This window comes from Petaurus breviceps, unplaced genomic scaffold, assembly GCF_028583685.1.
Source record: "Petaurus breviceps papuanus isolate PSGF00001 unplaced genomic scaffold, PetGlider_PUasm1.0 185, whole genome shotgun sequence".
In the NCBI taxonomy this organism is placed as follows: Eukaryota; Metazoa; Chordata; class Mammalia; order Diprotodontia; family Petauridae; genus Petaurus; species Petaurus breviceps.
The window spans coordinates 35142912-35167282 of record NW_027185797.1 but is presented as its reverse complement, the minus strand read 5'-3'; the positions used below and the strand labels follow the sequence as shown (position 1 = coordinate 35167282).

Sequence of the window (24371 nt, the reverse complement as noted above, 5' to 3'; positions counted from 1 at the left end):
AGAGACAGAGAGACAGAGACAGAGAGACAGAGACAGAGAGACAGAGACAGACAGACAGACAGACAGACAGAGAGAGAGAGAGAGAGAGAGAGAGAGAGAGAGAGAGAGAGAGAGAGAATGGAGAGAGGGTGAGACAGGGACAGGGAGAGAGAATATGAGAAAGAAAATATGAAACAGATTGATAGATAGATAGATAGACAGATAGATAGATAAAAATTTTCTACCACCTTTTTTTTGGATCTTGCCTCTACCTCCCACTTTCTCTTGAGCTCCCCCTTGCCCCAACTAATGTCACAACTGGCTTCTTTATCAGCCAGGCAAGCTATCCTCCAAAGATGAGCTCTTAGACCACAAACTGACTCATTTTGTTACGTGCTTATTCTATTGGAGCAAGAACCCATGCTAGTTGATGTTCTTGCCTCTGATACACATGGGGGTTTCAAATATCCTAACCCCTCCTTGCTGACTCTGGATGATTGTTCTGCTAATGTGTGTGCCGGTTCAAACAGCCATAAGCTGTGATGTGTCTTTCTTTTAGGCAAGTACTGGAAGTCAGTGGAGAGGTATTCAGGCTGTGCTCTAACTGGAACTCAGGACCAAGAGCAAGAGGAAACAGAGACTGTGTCTGCCCTGGCCTCCCTGTGTGTGGACGTGGGCCAGCGCTTTTCTAAGGAAGGCAGCAGGTAGGAATGGAGCTTTTCTAGTGTATTTCAGTCAGTTGGGGTGAATCCCACTCATTTTTGCTTTTCAACATTATGGGTGAATACTTTTCCACTTCCTCCCTTCCACCACTATCCACCTTGACTTGTTTTGTACCAAATCACCAAGACTGCCAGCTCCAACACTGTGATGTGAAAGATTCATTCTTTCTATGGAACCCAGAGATAGGGAGCTTGAACGCTACCCCTGAAGAATTTGCTGAGTATGGATGAATAGGTGCTAAGACAAAAGTCAGGGAGAGACAACTGAGGACTGTAGAAAGTGCCATGAGTGGCTTTGGACATTTCCATATTGCTTATAATATCGAAGTTGGATTTTTAGCTCCTGACACAATTAGCATCTTGGGAGTTGGGAACTGTAGGAATGTCAAGGATTAAGAGGAGGACAGTAGGAAGAAAGGACTCGCCTCTAGGTATAACTGCTCTGTGAAATGAGTAAAATCCAAACAGAGGGAAGACTTAGAACAGCCCTAGGTGACTATCCTTGATAGCACATCGAATGGGCAAAACCATGCTTTCCCAAAAAAGAAGAAATATATTCACGTGAAGATGATATTAATTTAATTTTGTTTTTACAAATGATTAGACTTTCAAAGAAAATTTATAGAAAAAAGGTGCCCAAATGAAAAAAAAAGTCATGATATTTAATGTCCTAGGCCATTGTTTGTTAATACATTTGAAAAAAGTTACCGTTATCCTATGAATGGTGCCATGGCAGTATTTCTTTCAAATTTAGCTTCTATGACAGCAAGAAGTGCAAGTTGGCAAAATCCTATGCCTTCTATGAATGTCCCAAAGGCCAATATTATTTTGTGTATGCCAAAGTCAGAAAAAGCTTCTTTAGGACCTTAAGAATCTGTGGTCTCATCAGAGTGGCTACCCCAGCCAGAAATGCTGGTCACAACTCTTTGGGGGTTTAGTAGGATGTGCTCCGAGTTTGCTTAGGTTAGTCCTTGAACAATACAAGCATCATTAACCCTGTATTTGAGGCCTCTCCAGCTCCATTGAGACTCAGAGATTGAGGCCATTTGTTCTTCCTGATGCATGGCCTGCCATTCCCTGCCCCTATGCTTTTGATCAATGGTGTGGATAGCTGGTACACTTCTCCTCAAGTTCAACTCTAAAAATCTCTAGCTTCTTTCTAAGCTCAGTTCCATGCCACTTCCTGATTTCCCTAGTTCATCATCATCATCATCATCATCATCATCATCATCATCATCATATGTAGCAGCAGAACATCAACAAAAGCATCCATTAAGTGGCTGCTATGTTGCAGACCCCGTACTAAAATCTGAGTATACAAAGACAAGCAAAAATATGGTCCATGGGAGTGGCCAGGTAGCACAGCGAGTAAGAGCACCAGCTCCAGTGTCGGGATGACCTGGAGATAGAATCCCGGGCTCAGACACTTAGTACCCACCCAGAAACACCTGGACATGTAACCTTGAGCAAGTTATTTAACCTCAATTGCTTAGGGGCGGCCAGGTGGTTCAGCGAGTAAGAGCACTGGCTCCAGTGTTGGGATGACCTGGGGATCAAATCTGGGCTCAGATACTCAGCACCACACCAGAAATAATTGGCCATGTAACCTTGAGCAAGTTACTTAACCCCAATTGCTAAAAAAAAACGTGGTCCATGTTATCAAGGAGTTCCCATTCTTATGTGTAGACTAATTGTGTTCAGAATAACTGGAAAGTCATCCAGAGGGAACAGAATCCCTATGTCTTAGTTACTAGTATATAATGTTACCTCCCCACCCCTAATAAGGTATAAGGTTCTTGAAAGCAAGAACTGCCTTCATTTTAAACCAATATCCCCAATGCCAAGACCAGTATTTGAAATGCTTCTGGAATTAGACTGTGTGTCTACCAAAGCTTGGGTTCCATTGCTACCACCTTTGGGAACACAGAGTCAGATAACACTTCTGTAAAAGTGCAAGATCACAGTTAGACTGGATGTAAAATGCAGTCTGTGCTCTTTGAGTCATTCAGATTCCCATTAGTCATAAAAATTCTGCAAAAAAATGCATAGCTTGAAAACTTTTTTTCTCCCAAGAATACACAAATTTGTTTGTTTTTTTTTTAAAGGAAAAGAAAAAAATGGCTTTCTTCATTTTAGTTGCTCTTTGGAGCTCAATGGACTTAACATCTTGTTCTAGTCAGGAAGTAGATTAAAGACACAAGATGGCCATATGCATTTAGCAAGAGATTTCATTGCAATGCAGCTTTTTTTTTTCCCTGACCATAACCAGTTGCAAAGAGATTAGCCTTAAAATCAAATGCCCCACATTAGCATATTGGAAGGGATCTTAGTATAGGCAGCTAGCCCATGAGAACAAGCTTATTTTTGATGAAGTAACCCCCTGAAACTCCAAACTTGGGGTTGAACCCAAATTAGGATCCAAAGGCACTGCAATTATCCTTATGGCCAAATCCAGTGAGTCGTCTGTCATCTGAGGGCTGTAAAACTGAGGTAACCATAACATCTGCCAGAGCTGAAATTGAGGAGCTATAATTTAGAACTCTATTAATACAGGCAAGAAAAGCCAAAGCCAAGCTTGACTGAAATGCATTATAATTGGCTCAGTACATTTAATTGCACAGCTTAAAATAATTAATGATTACAAGACACGTCAGCAGTCACAGGTAACCTAAAGCCTCGTTACTATCTGGCAGTAATGGACTCTGGATTTCCTGGGTCGCTGGTTCAGTCAGCTAGTATTTGCGAAACTCTTACTATGTGCCAGGCACTTGTCCAGCTCTGCTTGCTTATCACTAGGTTAATAGAAGGCTTTGCTGGTGAAGATTGACTGAGTCATGAGTACAGCTTCAGTGACAAGTGGTTCCACATGGTCATCTGAAGGCAAAGGTAGTGTGGCCTATAGCATATATAATCTGCATTTAATATATGCATTGTGCCTTGCCTTGCCTCACACCAAGATCATTTCCATCCATTTGTTCTAGACAGAGGTAATGCAGTAGTGATGGCTCTTTTTTTAGGGATCCAGTGGGGCAGTAGAGTAGGAAGAAAATGACTGAAATATTTTCTGTAAGCTCTAAACATTTTTTTCTTACAAGAGAGGGAAAATACAAAATGACTTATACAAATAGATAATTCCATTTCAGTTGAACTATCTACTCCATCTCTAGAGGAGAATGGGGCCCTAAAAATAGGGGAGCTATTTTGTCTGGCCCATACTAAGAAAGGCATCAATTCTTTTCAATGATCAGGATACCAGGATTTTCCATACCCTGAAAACAAGATCCATCACTTTCAAAATTAGATTAAAAAAAAAACAGAAAAAATCCCTTCATTTGGTTTCAGATGTGGCATTTAATAGTCTGTGCTATAATCTGAAATATATAAAAATAAAAAAAACAGAATGTATAGAAAAGAATAACAGCTAGGCATTTTTATAGGAAATATTATCTAGTGATGTTGGAGGATATAATGATTTGGAATGATGACTCATATGGTCCTCAGATTATGAGTAAAAGTCATTCTTTTCTTGGTCAATACATATTAGAATCATTTTATTATTGGTGAATAAAGGATAGAATACTACTTGCTTAAGCCTCTTTTTTGAAAGAAGAAGAGAATGACACTGACAGTTTCCATTTCCATAGAAGAAGTTAGAAAGCTAGATTATGAAAATGCTTATACAATCAAGGGATCATTCAGAAGGGAGGAGGAGCCATGAAAAATGGCAGTTTGAGAAAGTAGTTATCAAGTACTGAAGGAAAATGGGAAATTAAATGAGGAAGGGTCCAGAAAGTAACAAGCAGTTCATAGAAACTAATCCACTAATAAACCAAATATGCCATATTCCACAAACATAGCTCTCCATCTCTGAAAAGAAAAGGGGAGGGTTCCTAGAAAATAAACTTCAGTGCCACCATATTCCATCTACATAGCCAATTAAATAAAAGGGTCATGTCTTTTAAGGCAAATCTGACTGGCCATTTCTTGCAAACAGGCTAAAAATTTCCCATTGGCTAACAGCAATATAAACTTAACTGGTTAGGGTTAAGCTTGATTCCTCCTTCTCTGAAAAGTCAATGCCATATTGGAGTTTACTTTTGGAAGCTAGGGCACATGGCTCCAGAAAACCACGGTGAGCTCTAAATCTCTGGAAATAAAGAATTAGGATGTTCCAGCCCCTGGTTCCCTGCCTTTGTGCAAATCAAGTTGGAAACGTCAAATCTGGTTTAGAAGTGTTGGTTTCAGTGAGAATAATGCTTCATCTTTCTTACTAAATCACATAGAAGGATTTGAACACTAAGTGATGTATTGATATTTCCCATGGGGGGAAAATTGTATTTATATAAAAAAAGAATAGTAGGAAAAATGCATTCTGAATGCAGATAGATTGTTGTCAGAAGAAACTATGTTGTCCATGAATATGAAAGAAGAAAAGCATGCTAGGAATGTTTCAACAGAACACAGTGGGAAAAAAAGAGTGGGAGATTTAGAAGTAGAATAATGAGACATGAATCATGGTTCTACCACTTGCTACTTTTATGACTTCAGGCAAGTCACTTAAATTTATTTGCGTCTCAATTTCCTTATCTATAATGGAAGGGAGTTGGACTAAATCACTTCTAAATCATCAATATTCCTTCCAGCTCCAAAGTGATAATCCTGAAAAAGAATCCTGCATTTTCCTGTTCTGAATGGACGTCCAGATGTCCTTATAAGATCCTGAGTTATATGTTTTAAATTCTTATTATCTTTTGTTTTCTATACCACCTCCATTTCCCAGTATACCTCTTCCCTACCCCCACCCTGAAATCCATTCTTTATTATAATAAAAGAACAGAGAGAGAGCACTAATCAACACATCAACCAAGCATCAGTAAACATACATACATACATACATATGTATGTGTATATATATATATATATACGTCATGATATGTTTGGTTATTATTATTATATGACATTCAAGTTTAGGTTTTCCACTATTTTCTCTATTATTGTCTTTGGGTATATTGTTTTCCTGGTTCTGCTTACTTCACTTCTTGTCAGTTCATATAAGTCTGCCCCTGTCTCTCTGTGTATATAAATTCACCAATTCTTATAGATCAGTAATATTCCATTAGATTCATGTTCCACAAAATATTTGATTCCCTATCAATGAGCAAAGGGCAAATTCTAAAATAGATCATTAAAGAAATCATTGTTGAATGTCCAGAAGGGGAGCCATTGATTACAAAGACCCAACATGGATTTGTCAAGTATGGATTGTGCCTGATTGACCTCATTTCCTTTAATGACAAGATTACTAAACTATTACTAAACTATTACTAAAATATGCTAGGAATGCTGACAATATAGTTTATTTTGAGTTTAGCTAAACTTTTTATAAAGTATCTCATTTTCATGGGGAAGATGGAGAAATATGGCTTACACAAAAATAAATTCATATGCTTTCATAATTAGTTTGAGCATCAGATTCATAATAGTTCTTAATAAGTTTCCAGTGTGTACCCCAGGAATCTGTAATTTGCCCCAGCTATTTAGCTTTTTTCAATTACTCGGATAAGGCTTTAGAAGGTATGGTCATGAAATTTGTTGACACAAAGCTGGAACAGACAACATACTGAAAAATAGGCAAGATCCTAAAAGGATCTTGGACATTAAGCTAAATCTAATAAGATATCCCCAAGTGATAAAGTGGCCAAAGAGCACAAATAGGCAGTTTTCCAGAGAAGAAACCTAAGCTCTTAATAGCCATGAGAAAAAAAATATTATCCAAATCACTAAGAATTTGAGAAATGAAAATCAAAAATCACTCAGAGGTTCCACCCCATATTTATCAGATTGGCTTAGTAGAAAAAAAGGGGAAATGGTGAATGCTGGAGAAAGTATGGGAAAACAGGTATGTTAAGGCATTATGGGTGTTGCTGTGAGCTACTACAGCTATTCTGTGATCAGTTTATGTCCCCACAGCTATAAAACTGTGCATAACCTTTGATCTCACAACCTGCAGAGCCAGTGGGTTCTCTTCCCTGTGAAGTCTTCAATCTGAGGTTAGTAGCCACATTGGGATCCCAAGAATGCTAAAATATAGTGGGGATTCCTTTTTATGGATTGGATATAATGGCTATTGAGATCTCTTCTATTTTCAAATTTTATTTTCTTTAATTCTGTGATCCACTTTGTTTCCAAATTGTTGATGCTACAAAAATCATCATTATAAGTTCTTTCTTGTAAAATGGTGACTTTCTTTATTTGACTTTTATTAGAGTATTTAACTATGATTTGGATCACTGGCTCAAAGGGTATAGACATTTTAGTGATTTTCTTAACATCATTCGTAATAGCTTTGCAGATGGCTTGAGGTAAATTGCAGTTGCACAAACAGCATAGTAGTGTGCCTGTTTCCTCAAGCCCTCCAGCATTGACTGGATCCATCCTTGCCAAATTGATGGGTAAAATATCACAATTGTCATGATTTGTATTTTATTGTAATTATTGATTTGAAACAATCTTCCATGTGGTTGTTCATATTTATGCATTATATGTATCCTATTTTTTATTCATTTAAAATTCTTCTTTGAAAACTATTCTGGGGGGTGCAGTCAAGATGGCGGAGTAGAAACATGACCTCTGAGAGGCTCCAGCTTCCACCTTCCACAATTAATGTAAAAAGGGGACTCTGAACAAACTTTGGAGTTGCAGAAACCACAAAATTACACAGAGAAGTTAACCTCCAGCTGAGGACAGCCTGTAGGCCAGCAGGAATCAAACAACATAGCACTCTGGGAGCTGAGCCCAGGCCCACGTGAGCCTGAAGTTTTAGCCCCAGGGTAGGTCTGACCAGCCACTGGCAGGAGGGACTCCAGATCAGCAGCTTTGGCCATTTCCAGAATTATCAACACACAGATGCAAAGCACAAAGTGAGAGGTCAGTGAAGTCTGGACTTTGGGACCCAGTAAGTGGGAGTGCATGGCTTTTGCCCCCAGGGCGAGAAGCCACTGAGACACCTGGCACAGCAAGCCAGTGCCACGTGGCAGCTTCAGCTCCTGGACTGCATAGTGTAGGCGGAGCAAGCGACCAATCTGAGGGGTAATCGCTCTTGCTTTAACATGCTTGGATCTGGATTGCAGTCTAGGGTGGAGGTCCTGGGGTGCATGACCAGCTTGCCAGAGTGTGTGGAGGCCTCAGATAGGGCACCCATCTAATATCTCGGGCAGCTGAGAAAACCCCAGTGTTTGGGACAAAAGCTCCCCTGTCTGGTGGCACAGTCCTACTGTGGCAAAAAGCCCAGGGGTCAAGTGACTGAAGGGCAACATGACCAGGCAAAGGAAACAAAGCAGGCAGAAGATTCCAACATTACACCCCTATTTTGGGGACAAAAAGGAGCAAAGCATGGAATAGGAGGAAGACAGTGAAGTCAGAACTCCTCCACCAAAAGCTCCAAAGGAAAATATGAGCTGGTTACAGGCCACAGAGGACCTTAAGAAGCAGATAAGAGAAGTGGAGGAAAAATTGGGAAAAGAAATGAGAACGATGCAAGAAAATTATGAAATGAGAGTCAACAGCCTGACTGAGGAAAATAACACCTTAAAAAACAGACTAACTCAAATGGCAAAAGAGGCTCAAAAAGGCAATGAAGAGAAGAATGCCTTAAGAAGCCAAATTTGCCAGATGGAAAAAGAATCTCAAAAGCTCACTGAGGAGAATAATTGCTTCAAAATTAGACTGGAGCAAATAGAAGCTAATGACTTTATGAGAAATCAAGATGCTGTTAAACAGATCCAAACAAATGAAAGAATAGAAGGCAATGTGAAATATTTCATGGGAAAAAACACTTACCTGGAAAATAGATCCAGGAAAGATAATTTAAAAATTATTGGACTACCTGAAAGCCACAATCGAAGTAAGAACCTAGAAATCATCCTCCAACAATTAATATTAAGAAATTGTTATTGGACACACACTAGAGGCACAATCAATATTATATTTAGTTTCCAATTCACTTTATTTTCTTTTCCCCTTTTTGTTTTGTTATTATTTATTTTTTATTAACTATCTTCTTCCTTTCCTTTATTTCCCTTAGACAATCCAGGTCATGGTATGATGCCTGTTCTATTGCTGATCCCCAATTTCCAGGGACTAGCAATGGCACTCAATCAGGATGAAACTGAAGGACTTGCCTTCATGGCTCTGAACCCATCTCTGATGCACTTTATGCCAAGGTTCTGGTAACCTAGGTCATAGGAAGTACAAATAATCAGCAAGAGTTCCATAGCTCATTAGACATGTCCACAGAGATGAAAAAACAAACATGAAACCAAGTGGGAGGGAAAACCAAATCACTACTGCCACTAATCCATTTGGAGACATGTAACCATTCTCTCCTACATCCTCTCACATGCTATACCATGAACCTCATGAAACATAAACATGCTTTACAGTAGACCACCAGCAGCAACTGCATGCAGGATCTTGCTAAAATATTGTTAGTTCCATGATGCAGATGAAGACTCCAGAGGGCATCTCCCAAGCATGGCCCTAGCTGCATTTCTCACCTCCATACCTCTTGCTAACACTGTATTTCTTTCCATTTCAAATGTTTTGTTTTTTAAGCTAATATTTTTAACATTAAAGGACCAAGGAAGCTCTGTCTACACAATGCTATTTTGGTTTATATTTCAGAATATGAACTTTTTTTTTTTACAATTTAAAGGTCCATGTAATCTAGCCCCAACTTCCATATATTTTGTACCTCTCATTGAATGCTTCCAACAGAATTGTATCTTGTTCCCCATCTCCTGTTTTCCTTCAAACATGTTGTACACTATATTTTACCCTGCCGCAACTTATTATCCTAAGCACTTTTCCAAGTTCACCTCAAGTCCCCATCTCCTCCATGAGGCCTCTCCTGACTCAACTCAATCATTATTACTCCTCCCTGATTTTATTTCTTTTCTTTGTACTAGCCTTTTGATTTTATTGGGGTGCAGAACTCCCAGTATGATACTTGTCAATAAGTATATTTAAGGCGCAAGCTTAAAGCACTCCCAGAGGTATCAGAGATGGTATTTGAATCTGGGGCTTTTTAACTCCAAGGCTGACTTCTATCTACAATGTCATGATGTAAGATTTATTTGGCATACACTTTGCATAACCCAGATCAACTGAGCAAGGTGTGGGAAGGTACTGGGTAAGCTACAGGTACTTCAAGAATGTCCTCTATTTGAGATTTCTATGGAGGCAAGCTGGAAATTAGGAGCATGTTAAAGGTCTGGGTCCCTTGCATGTCTTCAGCTCTCATGATCTTTCTCTGTGGCCTCCCTTGAGTATTTCTCACCAAAGAAACTCTGAATCTCACCACTCTTCCATATACAAATATATATATAACCTCAAGTCTGGTGTTCTACACACCAATCAGGAGCTTTGTGTCCCTTCATAAAGGGCACAAAGGATAGACATGCCTCTTTCCCAGGGTAGAAGCCAGGTTAGATTCCTATCTAACTTATCTGTGTACGTGGGATTCTAGAATCATAGAATACTAGAATACCAGAGTCCCTTCTGGAGTCTAACTTTAGTACAATCCCTTTGATTTATAATGTAGGAAATAAAACCTATAAAGGTAAAGAAAAGAAGGTAAAGAAAAAGACTTGGACATCACTCAACAGCAACAGTTCTAGAATTGCTTAGCAGAAATGCATTGGGTAAGAACTGGAAAGACCTGCTAGGCTCTAGTTATCTAATCCAAACCCCTTATGCTATACACAGAAAAATTGAGGGGCAAGGAGCTGAAGGGACTCTCCAAGGTCATAGAGGTGATGTGACCAGAATCAGGAACTGAGAACCAGGTCTTTTTACTCCAATCTCATTGTTCTTTCTACTATGGTAGAAGCCACAAGTTAGAGAATTGAGAAAATAGCAGTGTGGATAAAAAACAAGAAACACAGCCAAGTGATCCTAGTTAACTGCATTGGGCATTGAGAAGTTACAAGTCATTGGGGAGGGAAAAGAAATGCAAGAATGGGGAGAGATATTGGGAAACCTTAGAACATTTAATAATGGATGGAAATTATAAAAAAAAAAATCCAAGAACTTTGAGATGGCAAACATAGGAAGGGTTGGATGGCTCTGTTCAGAAAATTATAGAAACTTTCAGGAAATTTTCCTTTTCCATTTCCTAAATTGGTCTTTGTGGAGAGTAAAATAACAATTCTTACTCTAATAATCCTACGGAGCTGTAAAGGTCAAAGAAGAAAAGTATTATTTTTTTTAAATTAAATTTTATGTTTCTTTTCAGTTTACATCATTCATTTCCACAAGATTTTGAGTTACAAATTTTCTCCCCATCTTTCCCCTACTTAACTCCCCACAACAGTGATCCCACTGTATACCTCCTCCCCCAATCTGCTCTCTCCTATATCCTTTCCCAATGCCCTCCGACTTTCCAGTAGGGCAAGATGGATCTCCATACCCCAGTGCCTATATATCTTATTTCCCAGCTGCATGTAAAATAATAATAATAATTTTTTTAAGCATTTGATTTTAAAACTTTGAATTACAGTTCTTTCTCTCCCTCCCTTATCACCCACACTTACTGGGAAGATAAGAAATTGAATATAGGTTTACATGTGTAGCTATCCAATACATTTTGATAGTGGATATATTGTAAAAGACTTACTATATTTCCCTCCATCCTATCCCACCCCACTTGTCCTATTCTCTACCTTGACCATGTCTCTTTTCAAAAGTCTGTGCTTCTAACTCCCCTGTACCCCAACCTGCCCTCCACTCCATCATCCCTCCTCTCATCCCCTTCCCCCCTACTCTCCTGTAGGGTGAGATACCCTATTTGGTGTGTATGTCATTCCCTCCCTAAGACAAATTCAATGAGAGTAAGGTTGATCCATTCCCTTTTGCCTCCTCGTTCTTGCCTCCATTGTAACAGTTTTCCCTTGCCTCTTCTATATGAGATAATTTACCCCATTCTGTCTCTTCCCATCTCCTCTCATAATATTCCTCTCTCACCTCTCAATTTCACCTTTTAATTATCATCCCTTCCTATTCAATTGGTCCTGTGCCCTCTGCCTATGTATAACTGTACACATATATACACACACCTATACACATATGTATCCATACACACATATACCCCCTATAAATACATACATACATGTATATATGTATATATTTATATTCCCTTCAACTATTCTCATACTGAGAAGTTTCATAAGTTACAATTATTGGTTTTCTATGTAGGAATGTAAATAGTTCAACTTTGATAAGTTCCTTATGATTTCTTTTCCCTGTTACCTTCTCATGCTTCTTTTGCTTCTTGTATCTGAATTTCAAATATTCTATACAACTCTGTTTTTTTCGTCAAGAATGCTTGAAAGTCCTCTATTTCATTGAATGAGCATATTTTCCCCTGAAACATGATACTCAGTTTTGCTGGGTAGGTGACTCTTGGTTTTAATCCCAGCTCCTTTTACCTCAAGAATATTATATTCCAAGCCCTTTGATCCCTCAGTGGAGAACCTGCCAGATCCTTGTTATCCTGATTGAGTTTCCACAATTTTAAAATTGTTTCTTCTTGACTGCTTGTAATATTTTCTCCTTGATTGCAGAACTTTGGAACCTGGCTATAATATTCCTTGGAGTTTTCTTTTTGGAATCTTTTTCAGGAGGTGATCAGTGGATTCTTTCAACCTCTATTTTTGCCCTATGGTTCCACAAGATCAGGAGAATTTTCCTTGAGAATTTCTTAAAGGATTGTTTCTAGGTTGTTTTTTTGATCATGGCTTTCAGGTGGTCCAATAATTTTTAAATTATCTCTCCTGGATCTATTTTCCAGGTCAGTGGTTTTCCCAGTGCGATATTTCGCATTGCCTTTTATTTTTTATCATGTGTTTGGATCTATTTAATAGTGTCTTGATTTCTCATAAAGTCACTACCTTCTATTTGCTCCGATCTAATTATTTTTTTTTGGAAGGGCAATTATGGTTACGTGGCTTGCCCAAGTCGCACAGCTAGTTTTTTTGTTTGTTTCTTTTAAGTGTCTGAGCCTGGATTTCAGTTCAGGTCTTCCTGATTTCAGGGCCGGTGCTCTATTCACTCTGACACCTAACCTCCCAGCTCCAATATAATTCTGAAGGAATTGTTTTCTTCAGTGAGCTTCTGAAGTTTTTTCCATCTGGCAAATTCAGCTGTTTAAGGCATTCTTCTCCTCATTGTCTTTTTGAGCCTCTTTTGCCATTTGAGTTAGTCTATTTTTTTAAGGTGTCATTTTCTTCAGTCAGGTTGTTTACTCTCTTTTCATTATTCTCTGGCATCATTCTCGTTTTTCTTTCCAATTTTTCCTCCACTTCTCTTATTTGGTTTTCAAAGTCCTTCTTGAGCTCCTCTATGCCCTGTAATCAATTCATATTTTTCTTGGAAACTTTTGGCACAGGAGTTCTGACTTCCTTGTTTTCCTCCTTTTCCATGCTTTGATCCTTTTTGTTCCTAAAATTGGAATCTAAGGTTTGACTGCTGTGCTTGCTTTGCTTCCTTTGCTTGCTCATGTTGCCATGCAATTACTTGACTTTTGAGCTTTTTGCCACAGTAGAACTCTGCTTCCAGAGTGGAGGGCTTTGTCCCAATTTGCTGGGGTTTATGCAGCTGCAAGAGCTATTAGTTGGGTGCCCTCTCTGAAGCCTCCACCAGCTCTGCCTCACTGGTCACACACCCAACGACCTCCACTCTAGACAGTGATCCAGATCCAAGCAGGCTAAAGCAAGAGCAATTACCCCTCTGAATGGTAGCTTGGTCCCCCTAATATCTGCAGGCCAGGAGCTCTGAAGTAGCCATGCTGTGGTGGCCACTGTGCTTCAGTCACTTCTCCCTCCGGGGGTAGAGGCTGGATCTCACTACCAGACCCCCTGTTCCCAAAGTCCACACTGACTTCTCACTTTGTCTTTGGCATTTATGGGTTGATAATTGTGGAAACATCCACAGATGCTGGTGATCCACTCTCCTGAAATCCCTCCAGCCACAGCTTGTTGAGGCCACCCTAAGACTAAAACCACGGGCTCACTCGGGGTTGGCCTCTGCTCCCAGCATGCTGCAATGAAATAGACCCTTCCTGTTGACCTGCTGGGCTATCTTCAATGAGAGATTTTTTCTCTCTGCCACTTTAGAGCTACACAACCTCTAAAGTTTGTTTAGAGTCATGTTTTATAGGTATTTAAGGTCATTATGGGGTGAGCTCATGGAGTTTTCCTGCTTCTGTGCTGCCATCTTGGCTCTACCCCCGCTAAGAAAAGGATTATTATAATGGGATTCATAAACTTTATTTGTACTAGGCAAATGTGAGGGGGTTTTGTTTGTTTTGAATATAACACTTAGAGGTTTACAAAATATTTTCCTCACATCAGTCTTTTGAGGTAGACATCACTTACCCCATTTGCAGAGGAGGAAAATCTGTGTCATAGAGACAGCTAACAAGTGTTATGACTGTCCTATAAACCCCATTATCTTACAGCTTTAAGTCTTCTATACCTCTGCTCAGAGAGTCAAGAGACTAGTATTGTGTTTGGATTGTCAGCACCCTGGGTTCTTATGGGTTTGTGCCTGTGGCCAATATTGGTATTCTCTCACACTAAAATGACTTTTCCAATATGCCTCATCCATTGCCCTCCCAAACCTCCCTACTGCCACCATCCTCTTTAACAACAAATGCTAGACAATGATTCTGTGTAGCTATGGGATTGGTAGAGGGGAGAGAAATCTGATACATTCTTCATAGGGTGGCTCCAAGGTTAAGGACCCCTAAGGCTTCCAAGATTTTTTCTGAAATACCCAACTTTCCCTTCCCCAAATTTCTAAACAAAAGTGTCAGATATTGATTCATTGCAGCTAAAGAAGAAAATGAGTAAAGTCAAGGGAAGAATTGGGGTAGGGAGCAGTGTGGGGGTGGAACTGTGTCAGGCCTAAAATTAATGAAAGTGAAATCCAGACAGGGTTGGTTCTATTTCTCCAGAGGATAATTAGGTCAAAGTAACCTAATTAGGTCAGGCTGATGAACACTAAAATTCCAGTTTTGGAAGAGATTAAAGTAGATTTGCATCCTAGCCCTAAGGTTATGCCAGCAGCAAAGGAAGAGGAGTCAGGAAGTGAGTGATGAGGAATATAAGGAATAAAGGTTAAAATAACAAAGTTTCCAACTCATTTAAGGTCTAGAGCAAAACAGATAAATCAAGATAAAGTGTTCTAAGACTAGACGGAAGCATGGGGGCAGCCACTTGGCACAGTGAATAGAGCACTGGCCCTGAATTATGCAGGACCTGAGTTCTAATTTGACCTCAGACTCTTGATGCGTAACTAGCTGTGACTGTGGGCAAGTCACTTAACCCCAATTGCCTTGTCTTCCCCATCAAAAAAAAAAACTCACATTCCTTTAGATATGTAGGAAATGGGGCATAGAAATTCATATTACCCTGAAAGAAAGTAAGGGGGAAGGAGGGTAGAAGGGGACAGGGGAGATAGAAGAGAAGGAAAACGGGGGAGGGGTAATAAGTATGCTTGCCATCTTGTGGAAATGAATGTTGAAAACTAAAAGTAAATAAATTCTGGGGAAAAATAGAAGGAAAGATAAGCACCAAATCCTCAGACAGTTTACAAAGCTTTCTACACAGATAAAATAAGTAATTAGAAGAAAAATGTTCTTTGGGACAAAGTATTGACTTAAAAATGAAAGGGACAAAGTAATTTTAAAACCAATGACTCAATAAGCATTTGTTAAGCAGCTACTGTGTGACAGGCACTGAGCTAGGCAGGGGTAATATAAATTTAGAAAATAATAATCCTACTATGTGGCAAGCACTATGCTAACACTGTAAATATGATATCATGTAATTATTTCTTTATATTCTTTTTTTCTCTTTTAGTTTACATCATTCATTTCCACAAGATTTTGAGTTACACATTTTCTCCCCAATTTTCCCTACCCAACACCCCAAAACAGTGTTCCCACTGAATATCCCCTCCCCCAATCTGTTCTCTCCCATATCTTCTGCCATTCCCCCTTTGACTTTTCCAGTAGGGAATGGTGGAACTCTATGGCCCAGTGCCTGTATATCTCATTTCCCAGTTACATATAAAATATTAATAATAATATTATATTTATTTTTAAACATTTAATTTTAAAACTTTGGATTCCAGATTCTTTCCCTTCCTCCCTTGTCACACACCTTCACTGGGAAGATAAACAATTCAATATAGGTTGTACATGAGTAGCTATGCAAAACATTTCCATGACTCATTTAATTCTTACAACAGCCCTGTGAGATAAGTACTATTTATTATGCTCCTTTTACAGTTGACTTAAATGAGGCAAACAATGGCATAAACAATTCCCAATGTCATACAGCTAGTAACTGTCTGAGGCCAGATTTGATTGAACTCAGGTCATCCAGGTCCAGTGTACTGTGTCACCCAACTGCCTAAAATAAAAGAATTCTTATCCTTAAGGAGTTTCCATTCTTTCCAGGGAGATAAAATGTACATATATAAGTATATGCAATTAATATATGTGAAATAAGTAAGTATGAGGTTGTTGGGTTGGAAAGGCACCAATAGCTGGCAATGGCGTAAGGATCTAGATAGCCTTCTTATGGAAGGTGGTGTTTGGGGTGTGTCTTAAAGGAAGAGACAGATTCTGTGATGTGAAGGTGAGAATGGCATATCTTCAATAAATGGGGAAGTTACAGCACAAGGGCCAACTATATGAAGTGTAATGTGTGAGGAATGGGACTGGGGTCTGGCCAGGAATGAGCCGCAGTGGGACAAGAGTAAAGGGACTGGAAAACAGAGGCCGATGTCCTTTCAGACTGATGAACTTTAGGTCAAGATTTCGAAGGAAGAAAGTGAATTAAAAGCAGGAGTAATTCCTCGAGAACTTCCTTCCTGTGTATGACTCTCATTTTGTCTAGCGCTATGCGATATCCCATAAGGTGGGTGGAATTGTCATCCTCGTGTTATGCGTATGGACATTGAGGCTTTGAGATAAAGTGACTTCCTGACTCCAAGTCCGAGGCTCCCCAGCTGTCTCAGGGAGATCAGTGATCCCACCCATGAGGGCGTTCCCTGCAATGACAAAGGTCACCTCTTAGTCATCCCTTTCTGTCCTGGATGACTCTCATCCTTGTCCCTCCATAAGTTCACCACATTCATGATTCCACATTTGTAATGGGTTGTAGCCTGCTCACACCTGCCATTTGCTTCCCAATAACCCATGAAAACAAGAAGAAAAAAAAAAAACAGGACCTTATATAATCCACAATTCCTAATGCAAAAGGTTACTTATTTAGGAAACATGTTTCTGATTTTCCTAAATTACAAGCTCATATTCCATGTGTAAGAGACAGTTTTAAAAAAAAAGATGCATCCTTAAATATAACACTTTTCATTAAAAATGTCTCTGGACTCCCAGTTCTCACCCTTACTTCTCTGCATATACTTAGAAATCTTAACTAATCTATTTTCTATAATTCCATTATGGAGCTTTTAAATAAGAACATATAATGTACATCCTCTTCCTATTGTGGATTTAGTCTTAGAAAGGCACCTGTGAAAAATGTATGCCAGAAAAGATATTTCCTAAATCTGTCCACCAGTAGTGATATCTAAGTCCATCTGGGACTCTGATAACCTCGTGTGTCTTCATAAGGTTCTGAGCTCAGAGGGACCTTTGGAAGCATGTACTACTTCTCAATATAAACCTATGCTACTTTTCCAGGCATTACCCATTACTTCCCTTCACACTTTCCAGTGAAACAATTCTTTTTACTGTTCTCTGTCCACATTACATTTCCCATCTTTGTACACGCATGGGCAAAAACCCATGCCTGCTATTCAGTCTCTCCTCATCTTGACCTCTTGGAATCCTTCACTGCCTTACAAGATCAACTTGGGCACCACCTTTTCTTATCCCCCCTCTTCAATGTTCTTCACCCATGAAGACCCTTGACTTTGAAACTACATTACATTTATTTTGTCCATACCTTGTATTCACTTGCATGTGCACATGTTTCCTCTGATAAAAATCAGGTCCACAGGGGCAAAGATGGTTTCATTTTGGTCTCTATTTTACTAATATCTGGCAAAATAGTAGTAGAATGTAGAAGGCTCAGAATAAATGCTTGCTGATTAATTGATTTATAATAGTCCAATACTCTCATTGTTCAGATGAAAAAGTGAAGTGTCAGAGAGTTTTAGTGATGATCCCAACATCACCCAAGCAAGGCCATAGCATCATATATCTAGAGCTAGAAGGGTTTTAGAGAGAACCTAGTCCATAATTTGGAGGCATGTTCTAAGCCTCAATTCTTTAAAAAAGAAAATGTCCAAGATGGATGGAACAGAATGTGGAAGTTGGGCTAAAAGGCTGAACAGTAGTTTTGTCTGAATAAGGGGCTGTGTGTTTGTGGCTATGTGTGTGGGCATGTGTGTGTGAGAGAGTTCATGCATACATGTGTGTTTCCTTATTTTTTTCCCTTTTTCTGGGCATGTCAGCATTTCAGTTTATCAGGGGAATGCATGCATAACATTTTTAGGGAAGCATCTGCAGAGGCCTGGAGAAAGTTGCTTCTCTTTGCCCCAGTTTCTACATCTCTCACAAAGTAGTCTTTGAAGCCCTCCCCCAACACACATACCCGACCCCTCCACTGAAGCATGAGTATATGAAAGTCAGATCTTGGGCTGAAATTCTGAAGCAGTTGGGTTAGGTTTTGTCCAAATGACTGAGCCCTAAGATGATGCCTAATAACACCAGAGAAGCACCAGGGATGATTTCTAGTCCAAACCCTGGGTGCTTTGCAGTGATTTACTAATCAAATTCAGAATTTGATTTGAAAGGCTGCAGGCAGGCTGCCAATCCAGTTATAAAAAAACAGAAGCAAAAGGCCTTATGTGAGGAACCCCCCACTCCCAGACTGGGTGAGCTGCTCTGATCTTTCGAATAAGTCTCCCAAGAAAACCTTGTGAATGAATGTCCCTCAAGTAGGATACTATCATTATTTTTTTCATTAACATCTTTGACTCTCCAAGATAGAAACCATGAGCTTTTCTGAAGCGAGAGTTATAAAATATTCTGACATGTTTTAATATAAACAGGAATGTTTGCCGTGATTGCCGGGATCGAGAATGTTTTTCCACTTGACATGTGTTTATACTTCCTAGGAAAGAAACTCTATTTATGGATAGCTGAATAGCACAAATAAACATCAGAGAGAGCTGAAAAATCAGTTTTGATTATGCATGAAAATCTACCATGTCATTGTGTACTCCTCAGCCCTCTTCTGATTGCCTGTTTATTTTTACAGACCTGCTGGCGAGCCCATGGATGAAGATCCAGCCCTGTGAAGTGCCAAGTTCCCCCCTCCCCCGGTATTTCCTGTGTGTGACATCATTGTGTATCTCCCCACCCCCACCCCCAACCAAGCACCCTCAGACATGTCTTGTCTGCTGCTTGGGTGGCATAGATCGAATGGAACATAAACACTGGGCACACAGCACACACAGCAGCTTCACTTGTCCTCTGGATAGACTTGAAAGGGCCTGAAAGACTCCTTCAAGAACCACTCTGATTCTAAAGTTACAGGCAATGAGACTGGGGAGGGATGATCTCCAACATGTGGGCTCTGAACGTGCTATGCGACCCACTGGCAGACAAGAAATTGGCCCTGGGCTAGCCCGCGCCCTCAGCGCTCTCCACATTACAGGGATGGCGATAGCCAGGGCGATCCAGGGGAAAGCCCTAAGAATGTTCTTTCAGACATGTTGAATTGGTTTCGAGGGGCTAATTTTTTTCACATGGTTTTAAATTGTGTATAGGATTTGTTTTCAGCTCTGAGCAAACAAGATAACATATTGTACCTTTGTTTTTACACCCTCGCAAATTCTAGCAAGTGAGAGGTCAAAATTTAAGAGAAATGGGGTGAGGGCATTTTGAGTTTGAAAGCAAGTGCTGCCTCCTTCAAAGTCCAAATCCCCAAGGCAGCGGGTCTGTGGTAGGGCACAATTTGGAGCTCTCTTTTTGGATCATCCATGAAAATGAAAACTTTTTTGAGAATGTACTCTCTGTTTCATTCACAGCCCACTTGAGGTTCTCACAAATGGGAGAACTCTGGTTTCTTTGGTCACTGGAAGTCTCTTCCCTTTTATTAAGCATCTCCCCCCACCCCAATTCTTTGAATGATAGCCCTTTTGAGCCTCAGGTCTGCAAGGATTCACATTTTCTTTGAAAATGGAATAACTTTTATGAGATGTCCATACTTTGCTCCAAAACTTCTGCTGAGGCCACATATTTATGGATGCTTGAGTTTTCCCCATGAGCACCTCTGTGCTCTGTCGTTCAGGTACTTCTTGATACCCAATTAATTGGGCTATATTTCTAATTTAAGGTAATTACTGGGCTCAATTATATTTTTTTTGCATGTGATAACCCACAGGTTGAGCATGGTTGATGAAACTTGGGAGGATTTAGATGAGTATTGTTTTGATCCTTGAAATGTGTTGTTATTTGAGAAATAGCATTAGTTACTTGATTTCATGTTGCTTAATATTAACTGAGAGCTGTGCCTTTAACTAGTAATGGACCCTTGACCTTTCCACATGTTGCCTTATGGTCAGAAGGTTTAAAGAAAAAGGAAAATTGGAAATTTATTTTCTGACTTTAAAACCAACTCATATTGTGATATGGAGGGTATTTTTTTCAGTATTCTATTTTCATGTGCAGCTCAATCACCTAAAACATCAGAGGTGAAATATTACCATCAAGGATTCTTCTTGTAGTATTTAATACCTGGCATTACTTTGGAAACCTATTGGTGTTCATTTTTTTAATATATTTTTCCTAACTCAAAGGATATATTAAAGCAATAAGTGAAGATCGTCATGCTTTTATTCAGAAATCTAAAAGGAACCTTAATTTAAACAAGGTTTGAGGGAAGGCCACTCTGAAAGATATGCAGCAATGTGGTTTGAGTTAGAGGGGGCTCAAACCTGTAAATCAAAGATGAAAGGTTTCACTCAAGGAGAATTATATAACTCTCTTTTGTTATAGTCAGACTCTATTTTTCATGTGTTGGGGTTTTTTTTTTCGGATTGCTATTTTAATTTTAAAGACTTTTATTACATATACAAAAACTGCCGGATCCTTGGTTTAACTTCTTAGAAACCTAAGCCACCCTTTGAAATGGGTAGTCTGAAAGGGAAGGGAGCTCTGTATCAGGTAAAAATGGACTCATGTTTTGGGAAGAGGAAGGTTAATGTTGATTCATCACGTTCATTACGTGTTTGTAAATTTCCTCCCAAGTTTTCATCAAAAACTCATGACACCCTTCTTGCTCATCGGTTGCATTTGGTTTGTAGTTATTGCTGCAAAAATGCATTTTTTTAGAGACTTGTGCACAGAGGCCTGTGACTTGTAAAGATATTTTTCCTATCATATTGTTTAGCAATTTTATACCATATTTTAATTAGAAACATAATTGTATTGCTTTCAAATTAAGTTGAAATTTCAAAATCTTTGTGTGTTCTTTTCTGTCCCCACCAGGCCTTGTATTTTTAATGGGAATGGAGAAGAAAAAAGTGTAGGCAACATCCTGTAAACGAACTGAAGTTTGTGGATTGCTGCTGCATTACTGTATATTGGCAAATCCAAACCTCAGCCATCCAACTTGTGGCACATTCGTGGATGAATCATGCATTTGCCTTTTGAGGGGGCATGCATTGGCTCAGAGTTGGGGCCTGTACAATTCAGGGACAAGCAGAGAAACTCTGCAGAGGATTAATCGTGGCTGAATGTGTTTGTGAGCCCAGAGCACCACTGTGTTTTAATTATGCCATTAAAGGAATGGTTGCCCCGAGGGATGGAATTGAGGCTTTTGGAGAATATCAACACTTCTGAAACACACCAGACATGGTGGAGAGGCCAGTCTCTCTTGCTGATGTGTTCTTCACACAATCATATCATCATTGATATTATTACTAATAATTTCCCAAAGGAGACTACTTGGACCCCTCTGTCTCCATATAAACTTGACTCATCTTGTTTTTTTGTTTCGTTGTTTTTTATCAATAATCTGCCTCATTTTGATGGATTCTACTCGGTGTATGCAGGGAAATGCCTGCATACACACACACACACACACACACACACACACATTGCAACATGTCCACACTGGGAAGAAAAAATGAAGCTTTATAAATCAGCAGAAAGAAGTTAGAGGATAAAGCACTTCATTTTTAAATAAAAAGACACACTAAAGTGTTTAATGGGACCAAGAAGAAAAGGTCCCCTATTGTCAGATACTTAAACAAAACCAACTTTTCAAAAAACGTCTGACCTTTTCAATGAGAATATCACATTGGAGGGCATAGTAAAGACAAGGTTACTTGATGGAAACATTTTAAATGCTTCTTCTTTCACAATGGAGCTTGTATATATGTGTGAGTATGAATTTTCAATGACATGGTTCCTTCAAAGATGAGAAAATTAATTTCAGATGGATATTTTAGTGGATTTGCAGCAAAGAAGAGGAGAGATTGGGGCTATGTGGTAAGCTATAGGCCCAGAGAAAACAGATTTAAAGCTAAAAGAGGCCTTAGAGCTTATATATTCTAACCCTCCTTCCATATTTTTAGAGGAAGAAACTGAGGCCCAAGGGTCAAGGCATATGCACAAGGTCAAAAAGGTAAGAAGATGTGGGGCCAAGATTCCACCCTAGGGCTGCTAACTCCACATGGAAGTGAGCTGCTGCATTCCACCTGGCAGATTTTTGTAAAGAATTACAGGGCACACTCCTAATACTCAGGAGCTAAAATCAAGCTCTCACTTTTATCTCTAGTTCACACACATTCTCCTTCACTTCTTCATCATATCTAAGACATGATGAACTTCAGATTTTACCTTCACATTATCCAGAGCCTGGGAACTGGAAGGGATTTGGGGAACTGAAAAAATACTTGCTTGCTTGCTGAATGAACTTGAAATGAGGGTGCCTTCTAAGAGCTCAGGGCCACACAGAAGATATCCTCTTGCAGTGTCCTAACCAACTCCCTCGGAGCGTGGCACTGCTTTCTTTCCAAAAGTCAACCGTAAAGACTTTTACACTGGCTTGGTACCTTTACAGAATCCATATGGAACTAAAAGAAAGAACTCTCACAGAAAAAAATACCCTGCTGGGCAGAATTTCTCTTCAGTGGTCCTCTAGGACCCGTGACTTATCTACCATTGGTACTTAAGAAATTTGTAGAAAATCATTATACATTTTTTCCTGATATCCCTTTGAAAATTATCACTCAGGTTGTCATTATTTGAGCAATATTAGGTTGCTAATAACCTCAAATAAGATAACCCAAAAGGTAACTAGCAGGAAGGGTGTTCTCTCTAAGCTCAGAAGCCAGCCTTCCGTAGAGTGCCTCTTCGTCTTCCCAGAGAGCAGCATCTCTCTTTGCATTCCTCTGCTGCCTAAAGAATGAAATCACTCAGCCCTGCAGAGAATGTGGGTGAAAAAAAGGGGGAAGGCAAGGGGAGGAACACACCTGTTGAATAGTTTTCATAAAGAAAGCATTTTCATATTCCAAAGAAATGGAAACCAGATGAACTCTCCTGCCCGTTTGAGAAATGGAAGGCTCTCATTCTTGTCATCATTATCATTAGTGTCAACATCATCATCAGATGATGGAGCTCCTCTAAGGGACAATGATCTCTGGGGAGAGCATCATTCTTGTTTCCATCAGGAATTCCGAAGAATGGTATCATCCCCATCATGGTCTTCATCTTTGCCTGGAATATCAGTTGATGGAGTGCCAGGCCTTGTGCTAGATGCTGGGGATAAAAAGACAAAAAAGAAATAATCCCTTACTTCAAGGAGCTTATTTATCCTCCACTGGCCACGATTGCTTATCAGACTGGAATGAACTGAAAAATACTGAAATGTAGTTCTCAACAGACAAGAGTTTATAATTTCAGTGACCAGATGTAAAGTTGAAGCAGGGCACTATCACCCCTTAGTGAGAGACAGAATGGGAACAGAGTCAAGGGAAAGAAATCAGAGATGGGTGCCTGGATTTTATTTATAGAAAGACAGAGCCAGAGACAGAGACAGAGAAGGGGATCTCAACTGAAGACTCTCTCTACCAATATGGGAAGGTATATCCTTGGGAATTTATAGTCTTAAAGAATGGTCTAAAGTTCTGAGAAGCTAAGTGGGAATTATTTTGGGACCCATTTATTAATATCTAATTGTATAAGAGATTTTGCACTACAAAGTACAAAAAATATATACTTGAACTCCCCATTCTAAAAGCTGAAAATTTATGGTATACAAAGTACATGAATACATGCCTATGTACGTAGCAAACAAGTTGAAATATTAATGAATATGCAAATAGAAGGGGAGCTAACATGACATTTAGAAGAAGGGTCTGTAGATTGTTATTCAGTGCATATTACTATGAATAAATAAGAGTAGAAACTTACAGCAAGGGGAATATTCTTTACAATGAAACCACAGATGGATCTATGAGTAAATATAGAAGGGGAGGGGGGAGGGAAGGAGAGGGCAAGGGTGAGGGCGAGGACAAGGGAGAGAGAGAGAGAGAGAGAGAGAGAGAGAGAGAGAGAGAGAG

The 24371-nt window shown here is 39.5% G+C and overlaps 1 protein-coding gene and 1 long non-coding RNA gene across 5 annotated transcripts in view; one reads left to right on the top strand and one right to left on the bottom strand.

The window, feature by feature from the left end:
* The window catches only part of LOC138161815 (histone deacetylase 4-like), a 135658-nt gene extending 112346 nt beyond the window's left edge, over positions 1-23312 (top strand). For all 3 annotated transcript variants that reach the window (XM_069088762.1, XM_069088761.1, XM_069088760.1), the window contains exons 4-6: positions 539-683; positions 19058-19121; positions 21292-23312. In XM_069088762.1, the coding sequence (XP_068944863.1) occupies positions 539-683; positions 19058-19097 (185 nt within the window). In that variant the 3' untranslated portion in view covers positions 19098-19121; positions 21292-23312. The remainder of the gene's footprint in view (positions 1-538; positions 684-19057; positions 19122-21291) is intronic.
* The window catches only part of LOC138161816 (uncharacterized), a 171501-nt gene that overhangs the window by 56940 nt on the left and 90190 nt on the right, over positions 1-24371 (bottom strand). The window contains exons 4-5 of one of the 2 annotated variants that reach the window (XR_011168476.1): positions 23283-23568; positions 15906-16820 (exon numbers count right to left, since the gene is read on the bottom strand). This is a non-coding gene — a long non-coding RNA (uncharacterized lncRNA). Of the gene's footprint in view, positions 1-15905; positions 16821-23282; positions 23569-24371 lie in introns of those variants that run through there. The other variant, XR_011168475.1, reaches the window with a different exon arrangement.